Source organism: Urocitellus parryii, chromosome 8, assembly GCF_045843805.1.
Source record: "Urocitellus parryii isolate mUroPar1 chromosome 8, mUroPar1.hap1, whole genome shotgun sequence".
Lineage (NCBI taxonomy): Eukaryota > Metazoa > Chordata > Mammalia > Rodentia > Sciuridae > Urocitellus > Urocitellus parryii.
The window spans coordinates 136,874,940-136,898,752 of NC_135538.1; the positions used below are offsets into that span (position 1 = coordinate 136,874,940).

General features: G+C 45.1%; 1 protein-coding gene across 1 annotated transcript; it reads right to left on the reverse strand.

The window, feature by feature from the left end:
• Positions 1 to 1,545: 1,545 nt before the first annotated feature.
• Nrn1 (neuritin 1) lies at positions 1,546 to 10,516 on the reverse strand. The gene is made up of 3 exons (XM_077801963.1): positions 10,228 to 10,516; positions 5,859 to 6,003; positions 1,546 to 2,707 (listed from the first exon to the last, which is right to left on the reverse strand). The coding sequence occupies exons 1-3, from the start codon at positions 10,280 to 10,282 to the stop codon at positions 2,479 to 2,481; spliced, it is 429 nt and encodes a 142-aa protein (XP_077658089.1). The 5' UTR covers positions 10,283 to 10,516; the 3' UTR covers positions 1,546 to 2,478.
• Between the last annotated feature and the right edge of the window lie 13,297 nt (positions 10,517 to 23,813).

The following is a 23,813-nucleotide window of genomic DNA, read 5'->3' on the forward strand; positions in this document are numbered from 1 at the left end:
CACCCGGCTCTCACTTCCCCACAAAACCGTTTATTTCAGCAAGCAACGGGCTCAGTGGTGCGCACAGGTTGCCCAGGAAAAGATAACGATTTGCAAATAGAAAACAAAACTATTATGGCAAAAAAAGGATCAGAGAAGACTTCCCCTCTTTCTCCCCCTTTCCCCTCCCCTTCGTTGAATAGATTTATATTTAAAACAGGCTCCCAACCACTTAATTTGAATTCCAGGGGTTGAACTCAGGTTAGTATGATTCTGTTTATATACATTGAAACGAAACGAACAAAACCCAACTGTTTTCCAAACAAGGAGCCTTTGGGGTTGAGTGACTGCCCCACGCAGGCGGCAGCGCAGAGGATCTCCTTTGGTTTTGCCTAAGAACAGGGGATCGACCCAGGAGGGAGCTGGCAGAGAGGTAGCGCGTAAAACTATTCCCGGGAGTGGCCCCCGCGCAGCGCGTGCGTGAACGGGAGGCCGTAATAGATGCTGCCATTAAGAATCCGTGCAGCTTGCATGGCTCGGGGCGCAGGGACGCATGTGTTGCTGGAATTCAATCGTGGGGGGGATGCAGATTGGGCTGCGACCCACTGGGGTTGATTTATGAACTGTTACACTAGCGATTGTTTACACATTGCATTTCAGAGCCCAGGCTCACCCTCCCTGCGGCGGGCTGCGGGCTCCGCCGGGCGGGAACCTGCTGAGCCGCCAAGCTCTCCCTTCATCCTCCCTGCACGCCCCCCGCCCCCGCCCCACGCAGCCCCCCCTCCCCTCTACTTTCATCAAGAAATCAGATTCCGATTTCAATGAACCCAGAGACCTGCGTGCAGTTGTCCCTCCCCCAACCTACGCTCTGCCCGCGCGGACCCCAGACCTGGGTCTCCTCGGTTCTTGTTTACTCTGGAATGTTTACTTCTTCGTAAGGCCATGAGGGGCCTATAAATAGGAAAAAGTGGAAGCATCTCGACTGCCGGATCAATAGGGCCCGTCTCCTCGCCATTTCAACTGAGCTGCCTTATTAATTATGAAAGGATTCACCTGATCCCTGCCAGGGAACAGTCTCTGCCCCTCGGCTGGAACCCTTAATGGCGGTTCCTTCGCAAGCTGCCTCTGGCCACCGCAGAGGAAGAGGCGAATCGTGGTTAGGGACCGGCCTGGAAGGATCGTGGTTAGGGCTCAGACCCACCTGAGGTGGGGGCAGCTGGCTGGCCACTTGGCATTGCCAGCGCCTTTCCCCCGGACGCGCAAGCCCAGTTTCTGCACTCCGCACCTAGAAGGGACCTCTGCTTTTGAATGAATACATTTTAAAACAATTTCCCTCCCCCCCCCTTTCAAGAATGAGAAATTTGGGGGTCGTGGCAAGGAGTCCTAGCTAAGGAGCATCTGCTTGAAGCCTTCAGGTTATCCAGTGACTTTGTGAACACGTGAGTTAATTGATCACCCCGGCTTTGTATGTCCCTTGAGGTACCCAGAGAACTTGGTGGAGGAAACAAAGTGACACCCCCATTTCAAACAATAACTTTTATTTTATACTTCTCTATACTTTGTAGCAAATCTTTTTTTGCTGAATTTAATTTATAATAAACTTTTTAAATTACATCTCTCTCTTTTTTTAAAATCAAGGCTCTTTTATGTCAAAATCTTTTTTTTAACTATATTTTAGATTAACATTTAACATCCCCCCCTTGTGATCTATACCACTGGATATTCAGGTATTACTGTATGTGTAACAGCTAAAACGAGAGAGGAGGGAAAACAAAGGCAGTGGATTTGAAAGATGCATCAACAACAGCAGGTAAAGCTAACCCCTCAGTGACCTTAGCAGCATTGCTTCTCACACCTTTTACCATGATGCCAGAGTTGCCACAACCCCTTCCTCTCTCCCTCCTACCCATAAAAAACCTAAAGCCAATAATCTGTCATTTTGCTTTCTGGAGGAGAAATGTGCAGTGGAAATGATCAAAACAAGATACTGTGGAAGAAAGACGTGAGCGTGAATTATTCACCATATGCTTCCCACGTGGACATCTCTCTTGAATTCATTCCCCTGGCCTTCTCCTCTCCTCGCTTTCCTATTAGGAGGAGCCCATCATTTTTCATGTGATTTACATGATTAATATAGTAGGTGGCCCAGGGCCGTTCCTGAGATTCTTTTGCCAAAAAAAAGAAAAATTAAAAATTAAAAATAAAATGGGGGTGAGTTGCCGTTTTCATATTTTTGTGTGAAGACGGACTAAAGCTGAGGTCCGATTTTGGCTGTGCTTGCTCGCTCACTGATTGGTAACATTTGGCAAATTAAAACACAAGAAATCAAACGAAATTAGAAAAAACAAAAAAAGAGAATCAGGATTTCCCACAATCCTATTATGAGTGTTTTTTTTTCAGCATCACAGAGAATCACAACGTCCCCAAAGAACGAATGGATCTTCCTCTCGATTTCCGGGAGCATGGAGTGAGTGTGGGTGGGCGCGGAGGGGAGCTGGCTTAGAAGGAGAGCCAGGTCGCTAAAGCTGCCGAGAGAGACACCAGGAGAACTGGGAGCGTCGGGAGCAGGGGCCCCGCCGCCCCGTTGCCGCTGCCGCAGAGTTCGAATAAGCTGCCTTGGATGTTGAGGTTTTTGGATTCTTTTCTCAGTTTATCCCACATATCTTTCGCCCCTTCCTGGCAATCCGTCAGGGCTGTGACCGTGCAGCTGTGGAAATCCTCCCAGTATCTGGCGAGGAACAGAACAAAACAGAAGAAGCAGGATCATTTGGGGGTGCGGGGAGGACCCTGGACCCGCGCCCCGGAGACTCCCCCTCTCACGGCCTCCTCGCCCATCTGCCAGTGCGCGCCCCTTCCTACCTGCTCGCCGCAGCAGCCCTGGCTCTAGGGCTGCGCCAGGTCGCGACTCGTCGTCGGACCTCGGCCCATGCCAGAAGCGCTGTCAAAGCGGCTCGGGCGCCCCTTCACCTAGGTGGCTCCCCCTCTAGCTCGCCTGTGGCGGATTCGGCAGCCGGGTTGCACCCGCTGCAACTGCGCTGGCACACCTCGGCCTTCGCCAACAGATTGCTCGCCCTCCTTGGGGAAGGCTGGGAAAACAGTGCTAAGCCTTGCAAGCTGCCGCCCATTAATGCCTCTTAGCTTGCAAGATGGGTTACTTGCTCGGGTACGGCCCTCCCCTCTTGGCTTCTCACATTCTCCTCCCCCTCGCCCCTTCTGTCTCCCTCCTCCTCGCTGCGGTACTCTCGCCTTCGCCCTCCATCTCTCCCACTCCCACCCCCATCTCCGCCTTTTGTTTCCCGTTTCTCCTCATTTTCCCTCTCTTCGGTTTCCCCTTCCCTCCATTTTTCTTCTCTTCGGTCCCCCTACTTCCTCTTTCTCTGCCTCTCCACTTGCTTCGGTCCTCCGAGGCCCTCCCGCCTGGCCCTCCCCAGTCCCGCGGCTCAGATTCCATCCAGAGACTCCTGCCTGCCTCTGCCCTGCCCAGGTCGGTGAGTGGTAGTGCCTGGCACCTGGCGCCCGCTCCAGGGCCTTCTCCCGCTTTGGCAACCCCCAGCGCCCCAGGCCTGCGCGCTGCATGCTTCCTCTTCCAGTCTTTCAGGTGGGCTGAGACCCCAGAGGTCCTCGCCCCCACCGCCTTCGGAGTGTAAGGCCCACCGTTGCCAGCCTTCTAGGACCCGGCTCTTCGTCCTCCCCTTCCGGTCATTTCTGGCAGCCGAGCTTTTAACAGCACTTCCTCCTCCCAGGCTGGGCTGGGCTCCTAGCCCCGCCCCCACAACCTTCATCCAACCTGTCTTTTTTTTCTTTTTTTTTTTTTCTTTTTTTTATTGTCCCCCTTTCTTCTGAAAACCCAAAATAGATCCCGAAACTAAATATAATCCCAAGCTGTGATCGATTCCTGGGGCGCTGTCTCCTTTCGGAGCTGGGTCGATCTGTGTGTCTCGGTAACTCCAGGCTGGCTCCCACTTCACCCTGGCCCTGGGAGTCAGAGAAAACAGCAGCAGCCCTCCAGGCAGTTGGGTTATATGTACTCCTCTCTCCCTCTTCTGTGGCCCGCCTGGACGGTAAGCATGTTGAAGGCAACCATAGTGTTTGATTTATCCTTATTTGCACTCCCACCCCATCTTCTGGCTAATAGGGAAGTTATAAATGTTTGTTGGGTTGCCTTGGTTCAGACTGTCTTCTCATGACCCCTGTTGAGTCTCTAGTTTATGAGGACTAAGGAGGGCAGTGTGTAGGACTTTCAGGATTGCAATACATAGCAAGATTTTGGCACACCAAGAAGCCCAGGGACAGCTCTCCTGCGGAGCTCCTGTGTAATTGCACCTCCCAAAGGATTTCTAAATTACTGCTTTCTTTATGTACCCCAAGATGGGGATAGGGCCTTCCTAGAAGAGGGACACTCCTAGAGAAAAAAAAAAATATTCACTTGGGGGCTGGGAGAGGTGCACTTTATCCTGTTGAACAATTAGCACCACCAAGTGAATGAGGCCTGGGCCCAACTATGGCCTGCAACCTCAGGGAGGGGCCTTCTCACTCCAGGTTTTCCAGGACCAAAGTCCTGCTAAAATATTTAAATAGCTTGAAAGTTCCAGAAAATGGCAGAGGCTTTGGTAATTCCTTTATATGTAACCTTGGCATGCCTTAGGAGGTACATTCTTACTTTTAACCAGACATTTGGAATTAAGTATTTGTTCCTACTCTGATAAGAAGGTACCAGCCACTTAGCTGCTATGGCTCCAGGTGGGTAATAGGGTATTCAGGGAAGTATGTAGCATGATTGACCTTCATTCAGTTGTAATTGAAATAAACTCTTCCCAGTTAAGGAGAGAAGACTTCTTCACAGTATAAAAAGAAAAGCCTGGAAAATGGTCATTTCAACGTCTGGGAATAAGGGATACCTCTTGCCTTGACTTTATCAGAAGGGTCATTATAGAGGTGGCAGAAAGCAGCTGTTTTTGAAAAAAATAAAGGCAGTGTCTGTTGCAGAGGTTGGGGAAATTTCTAAGGTCTGCAGCAAATTTCTAATGTCCCAGGTCCGCTGCAACAGAGCTGTGCTGGTTACCTCATTTGCTAGTGGGAGCAGACTTTCTAGCTAATCTCTGAGAAAACACCGCTGGGCCTGGCCATGAAGTCTCTCTCCCCTTCCTTTGGGCCCGCGCCTTCAGCAATCTGAGGAGACAGTGCAGATAGGGGAAGGGGTTGGAAAAGCATGGAGGATGGCTACCTCTAGCTTAGGAAAGGACTACAAACTTAGCACAGTCACCAGACATTGCTACACAATAAAATATTATTTCAGCCCTTCTCCCAGAAACTGGAAGCCAGGGCCTCCTTGCTTGTGCTGCATTTTCTTGGTGTGTTTTGAAAGGGCCATATATCACTGAAAGTGGAGATAATAGGCCAGTGATTATAGCCTCTAGGTAAATCTAGAATTACCCCCCAAAGGTCCTCAAACCCAAACCAACTGTTCAGGGTATTCAGCAGGTCACTTATCCTTGAGAGAGGTAATAATTAAAGTTTGCCTCAAAGCAGAGATTCTGCGGAATGAGGAACTGGTAGCAGGGTTCCTTGCCCCAGGCCTTCTCTCAGGTGGACTGAGTGCATGCACCTCATTGTGAGCCCGTGAAGCTGCTGGGATCAGGCCGCTGTGGGGGTTCTTTCTCTGTAGTCCACCCCAGGCTCTGGAGTTTCCTAAACCAGAGGACTGGGCCTAGGGACCAGAGGGCTTGTCCGTAGGCCTGGGCCTGGGGGTGAGAGTCAGAAGGCGAGAGTGCGCAGATTTATTCTGGCACTGTACGCTGAGCTCAGGCGGGGAGGCGCGGCACTCTGACCTCAGCAGCGCCCCCAGAAGAGAACCCCAGCGGACCAGAGAGGACACTTACGTGCACACGGTCTTGATGTTCGTCTTGTCGTCCAAGCCCTGCGGGTAGTTGGCCATACTGTCGCCCAGCTTGAGCAAACAGTCCGAAAAGCCCTTAAAGACCGCATCGCACTTGCCCGCTGCTCTCACGGCCTGCACCAGGTACGCTGCGGGGGAGGAGGGTACACCGGTCAGCAGCGCCTTGACCCTGCCCTGATGCCCCAAGGCCCGCCCGGGCGTCCCCGACGACTTCTTGCTGCCTTGCCCCAGGGAGCTGTGTCTCTCATGGCCCAGCCTCGGGAAGCACCGATGTCAAAGGTGACCGAAAGACTTGGCCTGGGGATGGCCGATATCCACCCAACACGACTCTGGTGCGCACCGTCTGTGCGGTGAACGGATGTGGGTTGAGTGGGAGAGAGGAAAGTCCATTCCTTCCAGCTCCCTCCTGAATCGCGCTCTGTATCTTTTTCTGTTTCTATCGCCCCCCTTTTCTCACCTCCCTCATCTCTTTTATTTCTCTGTCTCCTCACTCCCTCCTTCGTCTCCCAACACTCCCCCAGCAAGCCCCGTCACGTCTCTAGCAGTGTAATCCTCCATTTCTGAGGACAGAGAAGGGGGTCTGGACAACAGAGTGCAGGGGCGAGGCTAGCCTAGGAAGGCTGACGGACTTGGGGGCAAGCATCCGAACCGAGGCCACCTCCCGCCAATAGCCCTTGGGCGCGCAGTCCTCGGTGGGTGCTCAGAATGAATGGATGAATAAAGTCTCTGGAAGCCACTGGAGGTCACCGAAATGGATTGTTTCATTATAAAACCGATGCCTACCGTGGAATCTGTTCCGCGAGAGACCCTGGGATGCACTCGCTTTTGCCCCACAGAAAAAGGCAGTTTACATTTCTCAAGACCCAATGGGATTGATTTGTACCGGCAGTCAGGGCCACAAGCCAGGCCGGGGAACGGATGTGTCTGCGCGGGTGGCCCCAGGTCACCTACACTATCTCGGGTTCCCTGCTTCCTTCCACCGCTTCTGTCCGCCACTCACCTCCCCACACACCCTTCACATCCCGGGAAAGGCCCGACACCACTTGGGACAGCAGCGGAATTAGACCTTTGCTCTCCAGGTCCCAGACAGGCTGCTGAATGCCCAGCTCGCGGCCTCCTGGGGACTCGCGGCCTCTAGCTCCAAGTTGCGTCAGAGGGTAGGGGGACTGGATGCAAGATGGGGCGGCTGGAGAAAAGGAGGAGAAAACCCGGGCGGCACAGAGTTCCTTGCTCCTGGACTCAAGTCCACCCAACCCCGAGGCTCCGGACCAGAAACAGGCTCCAGGCCTGTGGGCGCTGCGGTGGCCATTTCTTTCCACCCTAAGGCCAACGAAACCAGCCTGAGACTGGATACCTAGCGGCCAGGAGCACTTGGGGCTCCAGGAAAGCGCTAGAGAAGCCCAAATCTGCGCGGTTGGGGCGGGGAGAATGTAGGGTGGCTCGGCCTCTAGCTCCCAGGATTCGGTGCGCAAGCCTCCTCCGCAGTGTCCTGGCCGCTGCCGCTCGCTCGCGTGTGAATGTGTCCCGGGAGGACCGTGCACCTCTCCCCCCGCGCGCACACACTCCCCCACGCATCCTCTTGTCCCCGAGCGCTAGGCCAGACGCAGACCAGGGGGAAAGTGATGGAACCCACAGCAACCTCCGAGAGCTCACGGTGTACAAATTGCTGCAGGAAGAGAGAGGCGGGTCTTGCGTTTTATAATCCGGAACGGGAAACGCTGGGGAAGGGACCAGGGTTAACTTCGACCTCAGCTGGGGCAGATGCGTAAACCTTCAGAAACCTCCACAAAAATTAAATGCCCTTCCTTGCGACTACAATAATAGCAAATGGAACACTGACAGTATCTCATGAACAAATGAATATTTGTGATAATAAAACTCAAAGTGGAATCAACCCTATGCATCATCCTCTTCTACGTTACGCACAGCGTGGCAGAGAAGAAACAAAATACAGACCACTCTCCCGCTCTGTCCCAGGTCTCTCCTCACCCCTTACCTCCACCCCTAAAAATTCGGTGTTGAAAAAGAGGCCCCTAAGACGCACTGACAATTTTTAAAACGGGAATTGGGGCTCGCTGGGGGCGGGAAGCGTTCTGTCACGTTATCTTTCTAGGCGCTGCTATGGAGAAGACCCTGCAAACAGCGCATGTGTGAGTGTGTGCGTGTGTAAAATAAGAAGTCGTGAAATTTTCTGTGTTTTGCAACTTTGACTCCTTGGGCTCTAGCCTGCACCAGGAGGCCAGAGCCTGTGCACGGGACAGATTTTGCAGGTGCAGGTGACCCTAGTAGGTCGCAGCCCTGTCCCTTTTGCAGTCCTTTCTGAACCCGGTTTCTGCAAGTTTGGGCAGGCAACTCGGGCTCCTTCTCTGTCCTCCTTTGCGTCCCTGTCTTGTGCGGTTTCCATTCGTTCATTCATTCGTTCGACCTCTCATTCATTCCAAACTTCCTCCCACCGCATCTTCATTCGTTCACCACTCTCTCCTCTTCTCCGCCCTCCCCAACCCCCACTTTTCTTGCCAAATGTCAGTGATTTGGGACAGCTCCCAGGCATGAATTAATAAAGACTGAGGCTCTGGTGCAGGAAAGGGCAGACATTAGGGGAAAAAAAAATACGTTCAATTTCAACTCCATAGCCTACAAGCGGTCATTTTCAGTCTGAGGGTCATGTGTTCAAAACACATCCCTCATGCACAACTGCTTTTTAATTTTTTTTTTAATCCTCAAAGTAAGGTTATTTCCCACTGAGAAAACAGCACAAACCTTCTCGGATTAAAACCCCAGTCTCAAAAACAATTACCTCTCCTGTTCCCTGAAAATTCTCCGGCTAATTGCAAAATGCCACATGCAAATTATTTGCAACATTTAAGGGATTTGCTGCCTTTAGAAATGTTCTTTATTTATTGCAGCTCTTTGAACTAATGTCAAATATTCAAATCAACCAGACTGGAAGCATTAAGTCATTCCTTAGAATTAAAGGAAAACAGCAACATCCTGCATACACATACACTAACATCCTATAATGTTCTTGGGGAATAAAAACAAAACAAACAACCAGATCCCTCAAAATCATGTTAAGTGCATAAAATCCCATTGCAAAGAATCAATTTTAATGTCCAGAGAACCCCAAATCCTGTGTCCTCCACATTTCTCATACAGAAAAATTGTTTTGTATTCTTTCTCTTGCCCCAAACCAATTCCCTAAAGCAGCCCCCACCAAAATACTGCAAGGATTTGTCTGCAAAGAAGAATGCTACAGCCTGAATTCATAGGAGATAACAATTCCCTCCATCTCAAAAAAAAAAAAAAACCCGTTTGAAGAGTTTCTATTTTTTCTCTTGTCCATTCTATTAATAACCTGCTTCACTTTCACTTTTAGGCCATGTTAATTAATGTTCTGAACCAGAATCAAAAAAGGAATTTTTCTAATGCCTGCTCCCATAATGTTTTCTGCATTCTGGATGGAAAAAAAAATGTAAACTTTAAAAAGCCCCATGGCAGTGTAACTACCAACTCAACATTCCTTAACATAAAATGGTGACTCAATAAATCTGTCCACAATCAACCCCAAACAAACAAAAATAACAAACACCCGACATGACATATTGCAAACACTTCTTAACCATTTCCTATGTACAAAATGCAGACAGTGTTGGATAAAGTAACAGGCAAACGTGTCTCAAAAAGTATATTCACGTATATTTTGCTCAGTTTACCCTCCTCAATGGTAAGCATAATAAAATATGTGATCTAGAGTTCCTGGTCGTTCTCGATTTGCTTCTGAACCGAGTCTGCGGTGCCCGGTGTAAATGCTGCAGCTAGGATATGGGGGGAGGGGGCGGGAGAATGACAAAGTTCTAAATGCAGCAGTTTGAGCGGAGCCCAGGAATATCTTCGCTTTCTGCACATAAAACTTTCCAGTCCTATCTGGCTAGCCATCTTTTTCCTGAATTCACCTTTCGACCCTTCAAAAATAGTATCTTGCAGTATTGCAGGGGACCGATGCATTGCCCCAGAGCGCACCGAACCGGGTCTAACCCCAGATAGGCAAGCAAAAATGGATGGGCGCTTTGGAGGAAAACGGCGAGGGGGACGGTGGACCTCCTCTGGAAAAACCACCGGCCGGCCGGCCGCACAAATTTCCTGGAGAACGTTTGGAGTCTCTTTTTCTTTAGAAAAATTCAACCCGGGACGCCCAAGTCCTCGGGAGCCAACGCCACCCCCTCGGGGTTCTGCAGGTTTCTCTGCACCCCGGGGTGGCTGCAGGCCCAGCCGGTCCGCGCGTCCGCCCCTCTGGCCGGGACTGGTTGTCTCCGGCCGCCCGCCGAGAGAGCCGGGTCCGGGCGGCCACTTACCTATTTGCACCGCGAGGATCAGTGAAATGTATCTGCCGTTCAACTTAAGTCCCATCCTACGTTTAGTCAAACCATTTGCGACCGCAGACCTTTAAATAGTTAGTTTAGAGAACGCGGGGGAAAGCTGGAAAATAGGCATTGCCAACAAGTTCCGACGGAGACTTTATGCACGGGGAAGGCAGAGGGAGGAGAGAAAGAGAGGGAGCGAGGAAGAGACCGAAAGAGAGAGAGGTGGAGAGAGAGAGAGGGAGAGAGAAAGAGAGAGAGTAAGAGAGAGAGAGAGAGAGAGAGAGCGAGAGAGAGAGAGAGAGAGAGAGAGAGAGAGAGAGAGAGAGGGAGGAAGAGCTGGGAATGGTTCACTCCATTAGGAGGGGGCGGAGGAAGTACAGCCTCACGCCCACGAGCAGGCCTGACGTGGGGGATGACACGGAACGATTTTTTTTTTTTAATATAGACACCTTGGTAGAGAATCGCCATTTATAGTCATCAGAAGCTCAAATTAATCAGATATCTCCAATTAATGTGCGATCCGAACGAAATCTTGTCTCCTGGGGGTGACCGCTTCCCCCATCCTAGCGACCGCCCCCGCCTCCTCCGGGTTTGCTGGGCCCCTCCAACCCCGCCCCCTCCCTGCGCAGAATGGGGGCTCCCTCTCCCCTCCCCGCCTGGAGCCGGGGAGTCCTGGCGCGCCCACTCGATTGTTTCAACCTGCTCCCCCTCCTGCAGCAGCTACAGTGAATCCAGCCCCCTTCCTACGAAGCAGCAGCGAGGTTTAAAGGAGCTCAAGCCGGAGAGGGAAAAGCGGCTAAGCCAACTCCATCAATTCAAAAGCCCCCAATCGGCCTCCCGCCCCCCGCGCCCCCCCCCCAGCACTTGCCTACCCTCTTTTTTCTCCAACCCTGCAGCTGAGCTCTGGGCGCAGCTTGGAGCGCGTGAGCACACAGCTCGGCCCCCCGGCACGAGCATACACTCACACACCTACGCCCCCACACACTACACGCGAGCGCGCGCACACGCCCAGGCCCCAGGGGTTTGGGCCACACACGTGGGACCCCCAAAATATACACAGCGTGCCCTCTGTGGATTTCACCACTCACAAGACCCGCCTGGGCCAAAGGCTGCTTCACAAGACACCGCGGACACCTATATTTAGTGGGGCAGGGCACCGAGAGAGAGCCTCTGCTGACAATTTTTCGGATACTAGTGATTTACAAACTCTAAGCGCTTTAGGAAATTTCCAAGGCAAGCGCCAGTGTGCATTCCTGTTTCTGATCTTGATGCGTTTCTTGGGGTTGGGTCCCACTCACACGTACACACACGCACACACGTACATCACGTAAGCACACGCACACCCGGACCCATATACACCTGCACTGTCTTTTGAAGATCCCGCACAGACCCTGTGCAGACGCAGCCTACTTAATCTGCAACGAAATGGTTCTGCAGTTGCATTTGTGCAAAATGCTGCAGAAGACACACTCAGTCGAGAATGAAACATAGTTATTTCCTTTCTAAACGCTGTTAAGCTTTGGGTTTCTTTTTACTTCTTTTTCTGCGCTGTCTCCCACTCCCAATTCCTTCACCGAAGCTTAAAATTCTAATTTCTTTGATGAAATACTACAGAAGGCATCGAATAACTTTTCCCTTAAGCCTGGGGGGGGGGGGAGAAAACGATTCTCCCACATTTTGCATATGAGAATGTCAAGCTATGAAATAAGGTAGAAATGCAAACGGATTAAGGGGATATGGCATGAAATTTGTCTCTCCAGTCAGTGTGCCACTTGCATGCCCATCTTGGCTTCCCCATACACAGTCATTTGGAGATGCACAGACAGAGAAAGGGAGAGAAAGGTGCAAAATAAGGAGAGGGGGGCGGTGGGACAGGCTGTGAAGGGTGAGGGGCTGACGCGAGAGCCGCAGGGATTCTGATTGCAGCACTTCGTTCAGCCGAGCGCCTGCTCTGGTTGGCGGCTTCCCGCGTGCGGGGAAAACCACAGACCCCTAGGTAGCAGCCCAGGCCCTGGGGGTGGAGCCGCGGAGATACATTGCCCCGCCCCTGCTGATGTCACCGGCCGGCGGGCGGGGCGGCAGGGGGGCTCGCCTTTCCGGCGTCCCGGGGCGCCGTGGTGGCACCGGTGTTTCCTTTCCCTGCTTGCTCCAAGGCTCCGGGAAAAGCTGGGAAAAAAAAAAAAAAATGGGCGTGTAGGGGGCGGGCCGCGGACTGGTGGCGAGAGGGGGGCGTCCCTGGGACCCGCCCCAGACTTCCTCCAATGGCAGAGCGGGAGGTTGGCCCGGGGGGTGGGGCCTCCAGGGGTTTTGCAGCCCCGCCCGGCCTCTGCTTCTGCCCCTCCCCTCGGGGTCTGGCGCTCCTGGCCCGCTCAGCTCTTCCCTCGCTGGTTGGGAGCTGAGTCTCCCCCAACGTACTCAGACCTTTACGGAGCTGAGACTTAGGGCGGCTTAAGATTTCTTTTTTTTTTCTTTCTTCTTCTTCTTCTTCTTTTTTTTTTTTTTTTTTGCCTTCAATGACCTTGTCTTCCACCGGGGATCTTCCAAAACGTTTTCTAGGGATGCCCCGGGATTCTCCCTGGCCCATCTCTGTTACCCTGAACTTGAGTCTTTAGGGGTGTGGGAGGAAGCAGCAATGAAAAGCTAAGTAAAGCTGAGAGAAGCAGGGTGCTGGAGAACTGCCGCCCGAGGTGACCCGCGTTTGCGCACAGTCCCCGCACACCTAGGGCGGGGTGTGTGTGGGGGGGTCCTCTGTAGTGCAGCTGGGGCCATGGCGCCGCGCCGCCGCTGGATCCTGAGCAGGCTTTTCCCTCCTGACTTACCTCCCCTGCATCCTAGCCTCCCCTTGCTGATATGGGTCTTGGTAAAAGTGAAGGAGTGAGAGACCAGCAGAGTTAGTACTGTCCATCAACGGTTTGGGGGATGCATAGTTGAAAGCAGAAGCTAACGGTGTTTTTTTTTTTTTTTTTTTTTTTTTTGTTAGCAGTGGAGGCTCCATGCAGACTTGGTTCTTTCGACTTCTTTAAAGCTTAAAGCCATCCCTGGTTGCCAACTCGGGCTGGCTATTCGGAAGCATTGGGGTAATATCCCTAGTTAAAGGTGGCCATGGAGAACATGGACTCTTATCAATTTGAAAAACTCATCCCATATCACATTTGAGGTGAGAGACACATTTCAGAGACCAGTGAAGGACAGAGAAACTCAGGCCGTGGTCAAGATTCAGTTGACCTTTGGTGTCTCCCACACTTCTCAGGGCTGCAGTTAACCTAATCTGAAAAAAAAAAAAAAAACGAAGACAGGACTATTGATGCAATCTCATAGGCTGTTTTCAACTTCAAAATTTCGCGAACCAGAGCTTTTCTCTGTGGATGGATATATTGTTCGACAAAGAAAAAGAGGAAGAAAGGAAGGAAGAAAGAAAAAGCAAACTTTGGTGCTGTTTGGTCTTGCATGTGGAAGTGAGGGAAAGGAACCCCCTAAAGTAGGTCTGCATAATTAAGGCATACATATGCAAAACTCTTTATCTTTAAAGCTACTAGGAAGAGACCATGCTTAATTGTAAGCCTGGTTGGCACTAAATTTCCTTTCTCCAGTTCGGGTTTTTACCAGCCCCAGTTTTGGCTGAGAAGTAAGTATATGGTTGATTCCTCAACTTGGTCCATCAATCCATTACAAACAGGCTTCCCAGAAACTGCCATCTCAAAGATATCACCCTGAACTTATTTGCAAGAGCAATTGCCAGGGCCACTAGGAAATTCCATCTCTGTCTTCTGGGTCAGAAAAAATCCTCTGCAATATTAGAATAGATGGGTCTAGCAATATGTCTCCCTCAAAAATTCAGTTGCTCATTTTTTTAAACTTTCAATTAAAATCTTTAATCAAAATATGAATGTAAATGTGTATAGCCTTTCCAGTTGAGAAAACTATATTATATTTTAGCAATCATCTAAATTAAGAAGGGAGTGAAATTTTTATGGAAATATGTTGGTAAGGATCACATTAAAAATCCACTTTGGAAGGCCTGTGTGTACCTTTGCATGTGCTACTTGATAAAGTGATATTTTTCACTCTTTAGTTGTGAGACTCCAAAATTAGTTGAAACATCTAGGCTTGATATCTATGGTTGATTGAAGAAACCTGATTTTAACATAGAAATTTGAATTCTTGAAGCAAATGCTGTGTTTCAAATGTATGTGAGGAATTAGCTTTCTTCTTAAAAATAAACATTTTTTAATGTAACATACACACAGAATAATGTACAAGGTTAGGATGTACAGCCTGTGGATTTATCACAAAGTGAACATTTCTGTAGTCCCTACTCACACTGAAACAGTCGGAAGAGAATTTAGCAACTATATGTGACCTGTATTCCCACACAGGTCCAGGAGCAGAATGGGCAGAGAGATTGTTGTGACAGTTGGAAAACCTTGGATGAGGTCTGTGAATTAGGCAGTAGTTTTGTACCAGTATCTGTATCCGAGTGGAGGGCTGCATGCTAATTATACAGGACTGTGTCTTTGTTTGGGAGTGATACATATTGGAGTATTTAGGGATGATGAAACATCTGTTGCTTGCTTTAAAGGATTCAGAAAAGGAATAGTTATACTGGTGATAAATAAATAGACAACAATGGAACAAACAGTCAAAGGTTAATAGCTGGGGAATCTCTAAGGGAAGGGGCACTTGAATTCTTTGTATTGTTTTGGAATTTTTTTAAGTTCCAAGTCATTTCATAATTAATTGTTTTAAAACAAATCAACTCCAGGTGGATTTAAGACTTTGCTATGGTTTGTATATGGTTTGCTGAGTCCCCCAATGGGTTCATGTATCTAAACTGAATCCCCATTGTGAGATATTGAGAAAGTGGTAGCTCCCTCTGACTGTGATGTTCAGATGAGAGGCCCTTGGGAAGTGATAGGATTAGATGAGGTCATTAGGGTGGAGCTTCTGTGACTGAATATTGGTGGCTATACCAGAAGACACATACTCCTTGTGTCTTTCTGTGTGATGCCCTTTGCTACACCAGGATTCTGCCACCCTCCCCCATGTAGCCCCTCAACATTGGACATCAAGAACCATGATCCAAAAGAAACCCTTTACTAATGAAGTTATACTCAGACATTTTGTTATAGTAATGCAAAACAGTCTAATACAAAGACCTAACTGATCAAAACAAAGCTTTCAAATACAAAGTGAAACATATAAAGATTTTTAAACCTTAAACAAGCATAAAACTGTGAACTGAAAAAGACTGATAAACTTTATTATATTGAATAAAAAATCGTCAATTTACATCTTAAAGAAAATAAAAAAGAAAATTACCAACTGTCACAAAAATTGGTATAAGAACTTAAGCACTTTGTAATTCAATATTTAAAAAGCATGTGTACACACATACGCACATTCACATACACACACACACACACACAAATAAATTTCTCAGAAGAGAAAGCCTATGTGGTTTATTTAGGGATGCAGTTAAAATGTTTTAACATTAAAAAAAATCTTAATTTCTGTGTCCTTTAGGTCCTGAATGTTTTTTTTTAATATTTATTTTTTAGTTTTAGTTGGACACAATACCTTTATTTTATTTTTTTATTTTTATGTGGTGCTGAGGATTGAACCCCGAGCCTCACATATGCTAGGAGAGCGCTCTACTGCTGAGCCACAACCCCAACCCCAGGTCCTGGATGGTTTTCACAATGACTGGACTTATATAGGATGACCTCCCTGTGGTCTGTCTGAAGTTTTAAGTTTTAGGCATTGACCACTCATGTGTGGTGGGATCACCTCTGAGAGGAAGCTGTGTTCTCTGCCCATCTCATTGGGATGAATAATGTCACCCACTGGTGATGTTAACTTGTCGTGATGTCTGCCAGGTTTCTCTTAAATTCACTGTTTCCCCCTTTGTAACTGATGAGTCCTTTGTGGGGAAGGATTCTGTCTTCCTCCCAACAGCATTTTCACCTCTATTCACTGCTCCTGTCTGAAATCACCACATCTGGAGTGGTTAATAAAAGGGGATTTTCTATTTTTATTATTTCTTCTAAACTTATTACTTGGCATTCTACTACAGGAAATAGGCTTCCTTTCTTATTCCTTCGTTCATTTGCCTGGACTCATGTCTTCCTATTGTATTAATGTGCTGTAATCCATTTTTATCTTTATTTGGATGCTCATGTTCCTCTATTCAGTGAGGGAAGTCCCTTCAAGCTGATTTCTGTGTCCTTTTCAGTGGAATGAATGTTTTTAATCATTAGATAACAATATTTTTCATATCTAATAATGCTTTTGCTAAAGTATATTTTATGTAATATTAAATTAATTAGGCCAGATATTTTGGGGTTTTCCCTGATGTTTATATACCTAATATGTCTTTTTTTTTCTTTATGGTTTTAATCTTGGCCTTATCTTTATACTTTAGATGCATCTCTTGTAAGTAACATATAAAGATTTTTAAAAGCTCAATTTAACAAGATTTGTATTTCAATTGGTGTGTTTAATCCATTTACATTTGTTGTAATTATTGATAGACTTGGTTCTACTGACTTATTTATATTTTGGCTTATCATACTTTTAAGTTATACATTTTCAAATATTTAAAAATATTTTGAATAGATACAGACATATTCCACCAATGAAACACGACATCTAGTACATTCTTCCCTCCCTGGGTTTCTACTGCCAATATTGCCATATTTATCTTATGTAGGTTTTTAAAAATGTTTTATTTTTGAAGTAATTTCAGGCTCACAAGAAGTGGCAAAAATTAATACAAAGAAGTCACGTGTACCTAGTGGTGATATCTTACATAATCATAGCACATTATCAAAATCAGAAAATGTGATATAATTAACTAGATGACAGAACTCACTGAGATTTCACCAGCCTTTTTTTAAAATTTTTTCCACACATGAAATTTGGATGTATATGTGCATTTAATTGTATAACATTTGATCACATGTATCAATTAAATAACCACATCCAATCCAGGTACACAATTTTCTGTCACCCTGAAGGTATTCCCCTTTTATAGTCACACTCTGCCTCACTCCACCTCTCTTTACCTAACCTTTGGCAATCACACATTTATTTTCCATAAATAAATATAGTTTTCTCATTTTGAGAATGTTATGTTGATGCAATCACACAGAGTATCACCTTTAAGATTGACTTTTCCATTCTGCCATCCACGTTGTTGAAAGCATCAATAGTTCATTGTTTTACTGTTGCCTAGTATTTCGTGGTATGGATGTACCAAAATTAGTTTAAGTATTTATTGAAGGAGATGGGGGGTGTTCCCAGTTTTGGCTTTTGTAAATAAATCTGTTATGAGCCCTGTCTATATAGGTTTTCAGGTAAACACAATTTTCATTTCTCTAGACCTAGAAAAATACCAGGTATATGATTGCTGGGTTATATACCATATACAAGAGAGCCAGTTCCTTTGCATTTGGTATTATCACCACTTTTACATTTTAGTTGTTCTAACAGATATGTAGTGGTATCTCACCAGGTTTCCATTTGCTTTTTCCTAATGTCTAGTAATGTTGAACATGTTTTTGTGTACTTATTGGCTATTCTTCTATCTTCTTTAGTGAAATATCTGCTTAAAATTTTTCCTATTTTTGTTAAGGTGAGATTGCAATAAATCACCGAGTCGATCTTAAAGCAGGGAACTTTATTCACCAGTTGGGCATCTGGATCCACCAGCTGGCGGGCCAAGGGGCAGGCTGCAAGCCTACACCCTTTGACCTCCCTCCAGGGTTTGAGCTCACCTTTTATAGTCCCAAACCATAACAAAGCATAAATGGCTGTTGCTATGGTTCAAAACCATAAACAAACGTGATGAGATCTAAAATCAAAAGCAGAAAAGAGAGTGGGCCAAAACATCCCTTGTTGTGTATAAGTTAAAGAATGGTTACAACATCTAGACAATCAATCTCTGACAGGGTTCATTGTCCAAGAAAAATGGGAACCAAAGAGAGAACACTTTTACATTGTATAAGAATTGCCATTTTGTGTTGCCAGGCATGCTCTGCTAAGTAATTGTAGATGGGTACAGAGGCCAGGCTTTCCCTGGGAGAAGCATTTCTTACATGATGTGGAGTCTCAGGGCAAGATGGACTCCATGTAGCCTGTCCCATAACACTTTCTGATTTAATTGTTTTCTTACTACTGAGTTTAGAAAGTTGTTTGTAGATTTCAGCTGTGAATTCCTTGTTGAATATATGATTGGCAAATATTTTCTTTTAATTGGTGACTTCTTTTTTTCTTTTTTTTTTCTCTGCATAGAGTCTTTTGTAGAACAAAAGTTTTAATTTTCATGAGAGGCAATTTGTCTGTTTTCTCCTTTTATGTCTCATGCTTTTGATATTATGTCTAAGAAGTCTTCACCTCATCCTGGGACACAAAGAATTTCTCCTACATTCTCTTCTAAAAATTTTATAGTACTCCATTCACATATTACATAACCTTTTAAGATTTAGAATTTTAATTTTGGCTATCATGGATGTTATTGTTCTCTTACTTTGATCTTAGCTCTATTTTTATTAATCTATTTTAAAATAAAACACTTCAGTAAGGTATTTAATTACCTTTAATTTTTCTATGTTTTCAGCATTTCTTGAATGATTATTAGAGATAAGAAAAACCAAATTGTTGTTCCTAGTCTCTGACAGAGTTACTCAGTGTAACACTTCTGGGAGCAGATATATAAGGTCTCCCCTCACCCCAACCCATCAAGCAATTCTCCCCTGGACCCCAACTCAATGTCCTATAATTTAATTCGGTTCTGACACTATCTGCCAGAGATAATATCAAATCCATAAGTTAAGGGCTCAGTTCCACAAGACTGCCCCCACTTCAAATATGAGTAGTAAGAGGTATGCTGTCACCTATATGCCCGACCAACTTGCTATAAATTAATGAGACACCTTCTGGGATTTGTTAATTTGCAAGAATGGCTCATAGAACTCGGGGGAACACTTACTTGTGTTTATCTGTTATAAATGATATAGGAAAGAGATGCATAGAGCTTGTTGTATGGGAAGGGATGAGAAGCTTCTGTGCTTTCTATCTGCCACCCTCCAGTCACCTCCATGGGTTGAGCAATCGAAAGTGTCAAGCCTTTCATTATTCCTGGATCTTTTGGGTGGCTGACCTCTGTCCTGAAGCCATCTAGAGTCTTCCAGCCACCGGTCAGCTCATTGGCATGCAAGAGACAGTCTCATCTTTCTGGAGAGTCCAAGGGTCTCAGTGCTCTGTATCAAGAACCAGAATCACGATGATACTTCCTCCAAATTATTCATCTAAGACTATTTCCATTATGTGTTTTAATGTCAAAAGCTTGTGACGCTTTCTCAGTGTATTTTTTATTGTATTAAAATGATAGCTTGGCCTTTCCTTCCACACTTGGAAAATGTGAGCCCATTGTCTTCTTGTGTTTAGTGTTACTGTTGGAAAATCTGGTGTCCATCCACCTTCTGTTCCTTTGTAGATAGCCTTCTGTAATCTGCATGCATTCTTGAAATACTTTTCTTTATCTTTCTTAAATTTCACTAAAATGAGTTTAGTTGGCGACTGTTTTAATGTTTCTTGTTGGAATCCTTGGAATTTTCAATCCGAGTCTTTATTTTGGGGACTTTTATTTCTGGGAAATTTATCTCCATTTTCTTCTCTCCATTAAAATAGCTCTTTCGTTTAGAACTCCTATTAACTGGACGTGGAGGAGATTATTTTTAGAGTTTTAGTTGACCACCTTTGGAGATTTGTAGGCAGGGGATGGGAAAATGAATATCCTAGGCAAATTAGTCCCCACCTGTTTTTCTCAGTTCCTGACTAGCATCATTTTCAGTGATGCCCTTATTTTACTCCAGTGGACACTTGAACCAGAATTCCGAATCACAGCAGGTGAGGGGGAAGCTATGTTTGTACAAGGAAAGGGCAAGAGAGAAGCAAGAGCAAAACTTTTCGGTTTCATTGTACCAGACTTTTCAGGGTTTCTTGTTCACTGGCCCAAAACACCACCCAATTGTCACACATCTAAACAACTCTTCTAATCTCAAGAATTTGCATAGTTTTCTCTCTAATTTCTTCAGGGTTGGCCTTGGGTTTGGGAGCCAGAAGCTTTGCTTATTTGGGATCAGCATATTTTGGTTGTCTTTTTGGTATTTATTTACAGCAGAACTGAAATATATTTAGAGACCATATGTTGCAAGCTTTCGACTTTTTTTTTTTTTGCAAAATTTTCTGTGTGTGCTTTAAAAGAATGTGTATTTTATAATTTCTGTTTTTAGTGTTTTATGAATATCCATCTACAAGGTAAATTTTTCTGATTGTGTTGATCAAATATTCCCTCTTTAAACTGTAACATTTTGTATGTTAATTTGACCAGTTACTGAGAGATTTGTTGTTAATATATTATGATGACTTTGTTTTTTGGTTTTCTCTATCTTTTCCTATTATTTTTGTCATCTTTTACTTTGAATGAGACTATATTATTAATTCTTATGTGTGAGGTGTGAGGCTCCTCGTTATGGTTTTGATTGCATTTTCCTGGTGGCTACTGATATTGAACATATTTTGCATATACTTATGGCAGTCATATATCTTCTTTTGATACATATCTACTTAGGGTTTCATGTTTTGTTTTTGGTACTGTTGAACCCAGGGGCACTTTTCCACTGAGCCACTTACCCAGCCTAGTTTATTTTATTTTATTTTTTAAATTTTGAGACAGCATCTCATCTTTTTCAATTACTGATTCTGGCTTTGAACTTGTGATAGTCCTGCCTCAGCCTCCTGAGCCTCTGGGATTACAGGTGTGCGCCCCCAAGCCCAACAGAACTGTGACCATTTTTTAATTGGATTGTTTCTTTTCTTGCTGTTGAGTTTTTGTGTTACTTATTTTTTATATTAACCCCTTATCAGATGTATGGCTTGTACATATTTTTCTCCCATTCTGTAGGCCATTTCAATACTCAGCTTGTTAACTTTACGCAACACTCTTTGTCTCATTTTTGCTTTTATTTTTTTGTGTGTTTTTAAGGTCATATCTAAAATATCAAAAAGCTATGTCTGACCAGGTGCATGCCTGTCATTCCAGCATCTTAGGAGGCTGAAACAGGAGGATTACAAGCTCAAAGGCAGTTTCAGCAACTTAGTGAGGCCCTAAGCAACTCAGTGAGACCCTCTCTCTAAATAAAATACAAAAAAAGGGCTTTGTTCAATGATTAAGTGCCTCCGAGTTTAAACCCTGGTACAAAAACAAAACAAAACAAAACAAAACGAAACAAAACAACCAACCTAAAAGCTTTTTCTTTATTTATTTTGCTAGATTTCCAGTTTCAGGTTTTATATTTACATCTTTAGTTCATTTTATGATGATTTTTATGGATGGTGTGAAATAAAGTTCTAATTTTATTCTTCTGCATGTGTATATGCAATTTTCCTAATATTGTTTATAAAAGAGACTAATTTTTTCCTCCTTCATGGCACCTTGGTCAAAGATCAGTTGACAGTAAATCCACGGACTTATTTTGGGCAGTGTTTGGTTATGTATCTTTTTATGCAGTATTGCTCTGTTTGTGGTATGTTTTTTAATCAGATCATGTGATAGGTCCAGTTCTTCTCTTCTTGTTCAAGTTTGCTTTGGCTATTCTGGGCATTTTGTGATTCCTGCTCAGTGTATATTCTATATATCCCCCCACTTTCATATTTCCCATCCTTCTGTTTTACTATGTCTTATTCTGTGTATTTTTGATCAGTTTTCCATTTTATAAATTCTCTTTATCTGTGCCTTCATTGTTGTTCAATGAATCTACTAAGTTTTTATTTCACCCATTATTCTGGATGATAATTTTGTAAGAATTTCTGTTTATCTCTTAAAAAAAAAATAAACCTTTTATTTTAGAACAGTTTCAGTTTTGGAAAAGTTTATAGGAAATTTGTGAATTGAGTGCAAAGAATCAACAGATACTCCTCACTCAGTTTATCCTTTAGTTAATACATCATATTCATATGGTGTATTTGTTATAATTACTAAAGTTCGTTCTTTATCTGGATTTCCTTTGCTTTGACCTCATGTCCTTTTTCTGTGTAGGATCATCCAGGATAGCACATAACATTTTGTAGTCATGTCCCCTTAGGTCCTCTTGGCTCTGGATAAGTCTCAGGTTTTCATTGTTTATCATCATCTTGGAGTTTTGAGGAGCACTGCTCAGCTCTCTCCGTTGGGGCCTTTCAGTTGAGATTCATCATATGTTATTCTCATGACTAGACTGATGCTCTGAGTTTGGGGAAGTAGATTGTGGAGGCAAAGGGCTATTCTCATCACATCACACCAAGGGAATACTATCAATAGTGACCATAATGTACCAAATATTTGTGACCTCCTGAAATTCATATTTTGAGCCTAAACCCCAACGTGGTCATATTTGGAGATGGTGCCTTTGTGACCTGGCACTTGACACTCATCTAACCATTCAAATTAGATGTGGTCATGAAGGAGGTCCCTCCCTAATTTGTAAACATTAAAGTTCATTCTTTGTGCTATAGCATCCATGCATTTAGACAAACGCAGATTGGAATTGATGGACTTCTGTGAGTTCTCCTGCTCTCTCTTCCTGTGCACACACAAAGAAAGGGGAAAGGAAGGGGCCAGTAAGACAAGAGGAGAAGCCCCAGAATGAATCCTACCCTGCAGGCACCTTGATCTTGAGCTTACCACCTGGAAGACTGTGAGAATATTGTTCCAACCACCCAGTCTATGTGGTGTTTTGTTATTGCAGCCTGAGCTAAGAAATGAGTTATCACTGCTTGTGTTAACTTTGATTGCCTGGACAGGTAAGTGTTCATTCCATTTCTGCACTGCACAGTTACATATTTTGGTCTCTCCTTCCATCCTGTATTCTTTGGAGAGAAGATGCTATGCATGGCCCACACATGGAGTGGGGGGTTAGGCTTCCCATCCTTGAAAGTAACTTGGGGAGAATTTCTTTTATGCAGGATGTTTGTCTCTTCTCCCTCATTTATTTATTTATTCAGTCATTTATTTACATCAATATGGACTTACTGGCATTTACTTTATGGTTTGGGTTATAACCCAACACTACTCTACTTTATTGCTCAAATTGCTCCAGCTTTGACCACTGGGAGAGTTTTCATCTGACTGTCCCTCCCACGGACATACTCCATAATTGTGGACCTTTATTTTCTTTTTATTGGAATATTTCCTTGCCTCAATGCCTATGAATTTTTCCAGGTTCATCTTTTTTTTCCTCATATTTTGAAACTTTAATAAAACTTTACAGTCTTCTGATTCCTCCACAGCTTGCCAACTGTCACTTTGCAGTGATAAATAGAAACCAGATGCACAAAGGTAAATGAGATTCACAGTACCTCCACCCAAGTTCTAGAACCAGCAATTTCTCCAAGGATCTATGGTTCCTGTTACTAGACAATGTTATTAGAAACCAAACTCTTGGCAGTAGGTGTGCATGTTGCTACTGAGGTGTGTCATTGCCTCTAGCACTCTCAGATGACTGAGAAATGTATTTTAAAATGTGTGTCTATACCTG

Bases quoted from the DNA above. Each gene is read 5' to 3' on its own strand.
- Nrn1 (XM_077801963.1), bottom strand. From the start codon at position 10,282: ATGGGACTTAAGTTGAACGGCAGATACATTTCACTGATCCTCGCGGTG. The intron at 6,004-10,227 runs GTAAGTGGCCGC...CCTCCCCCGCAG, and splicing joins GATCCTCGCGGTGCAAATAG to CGTACCTGGTGCAGGCCGTG. The intron at 2,708-5,858 runs GTAAGTGTCCTC...GTTCCTCGCCAG, and splicing joins AACATCAAGACCGTGTGCAC to ATACTGGGAGGATTTCCACA.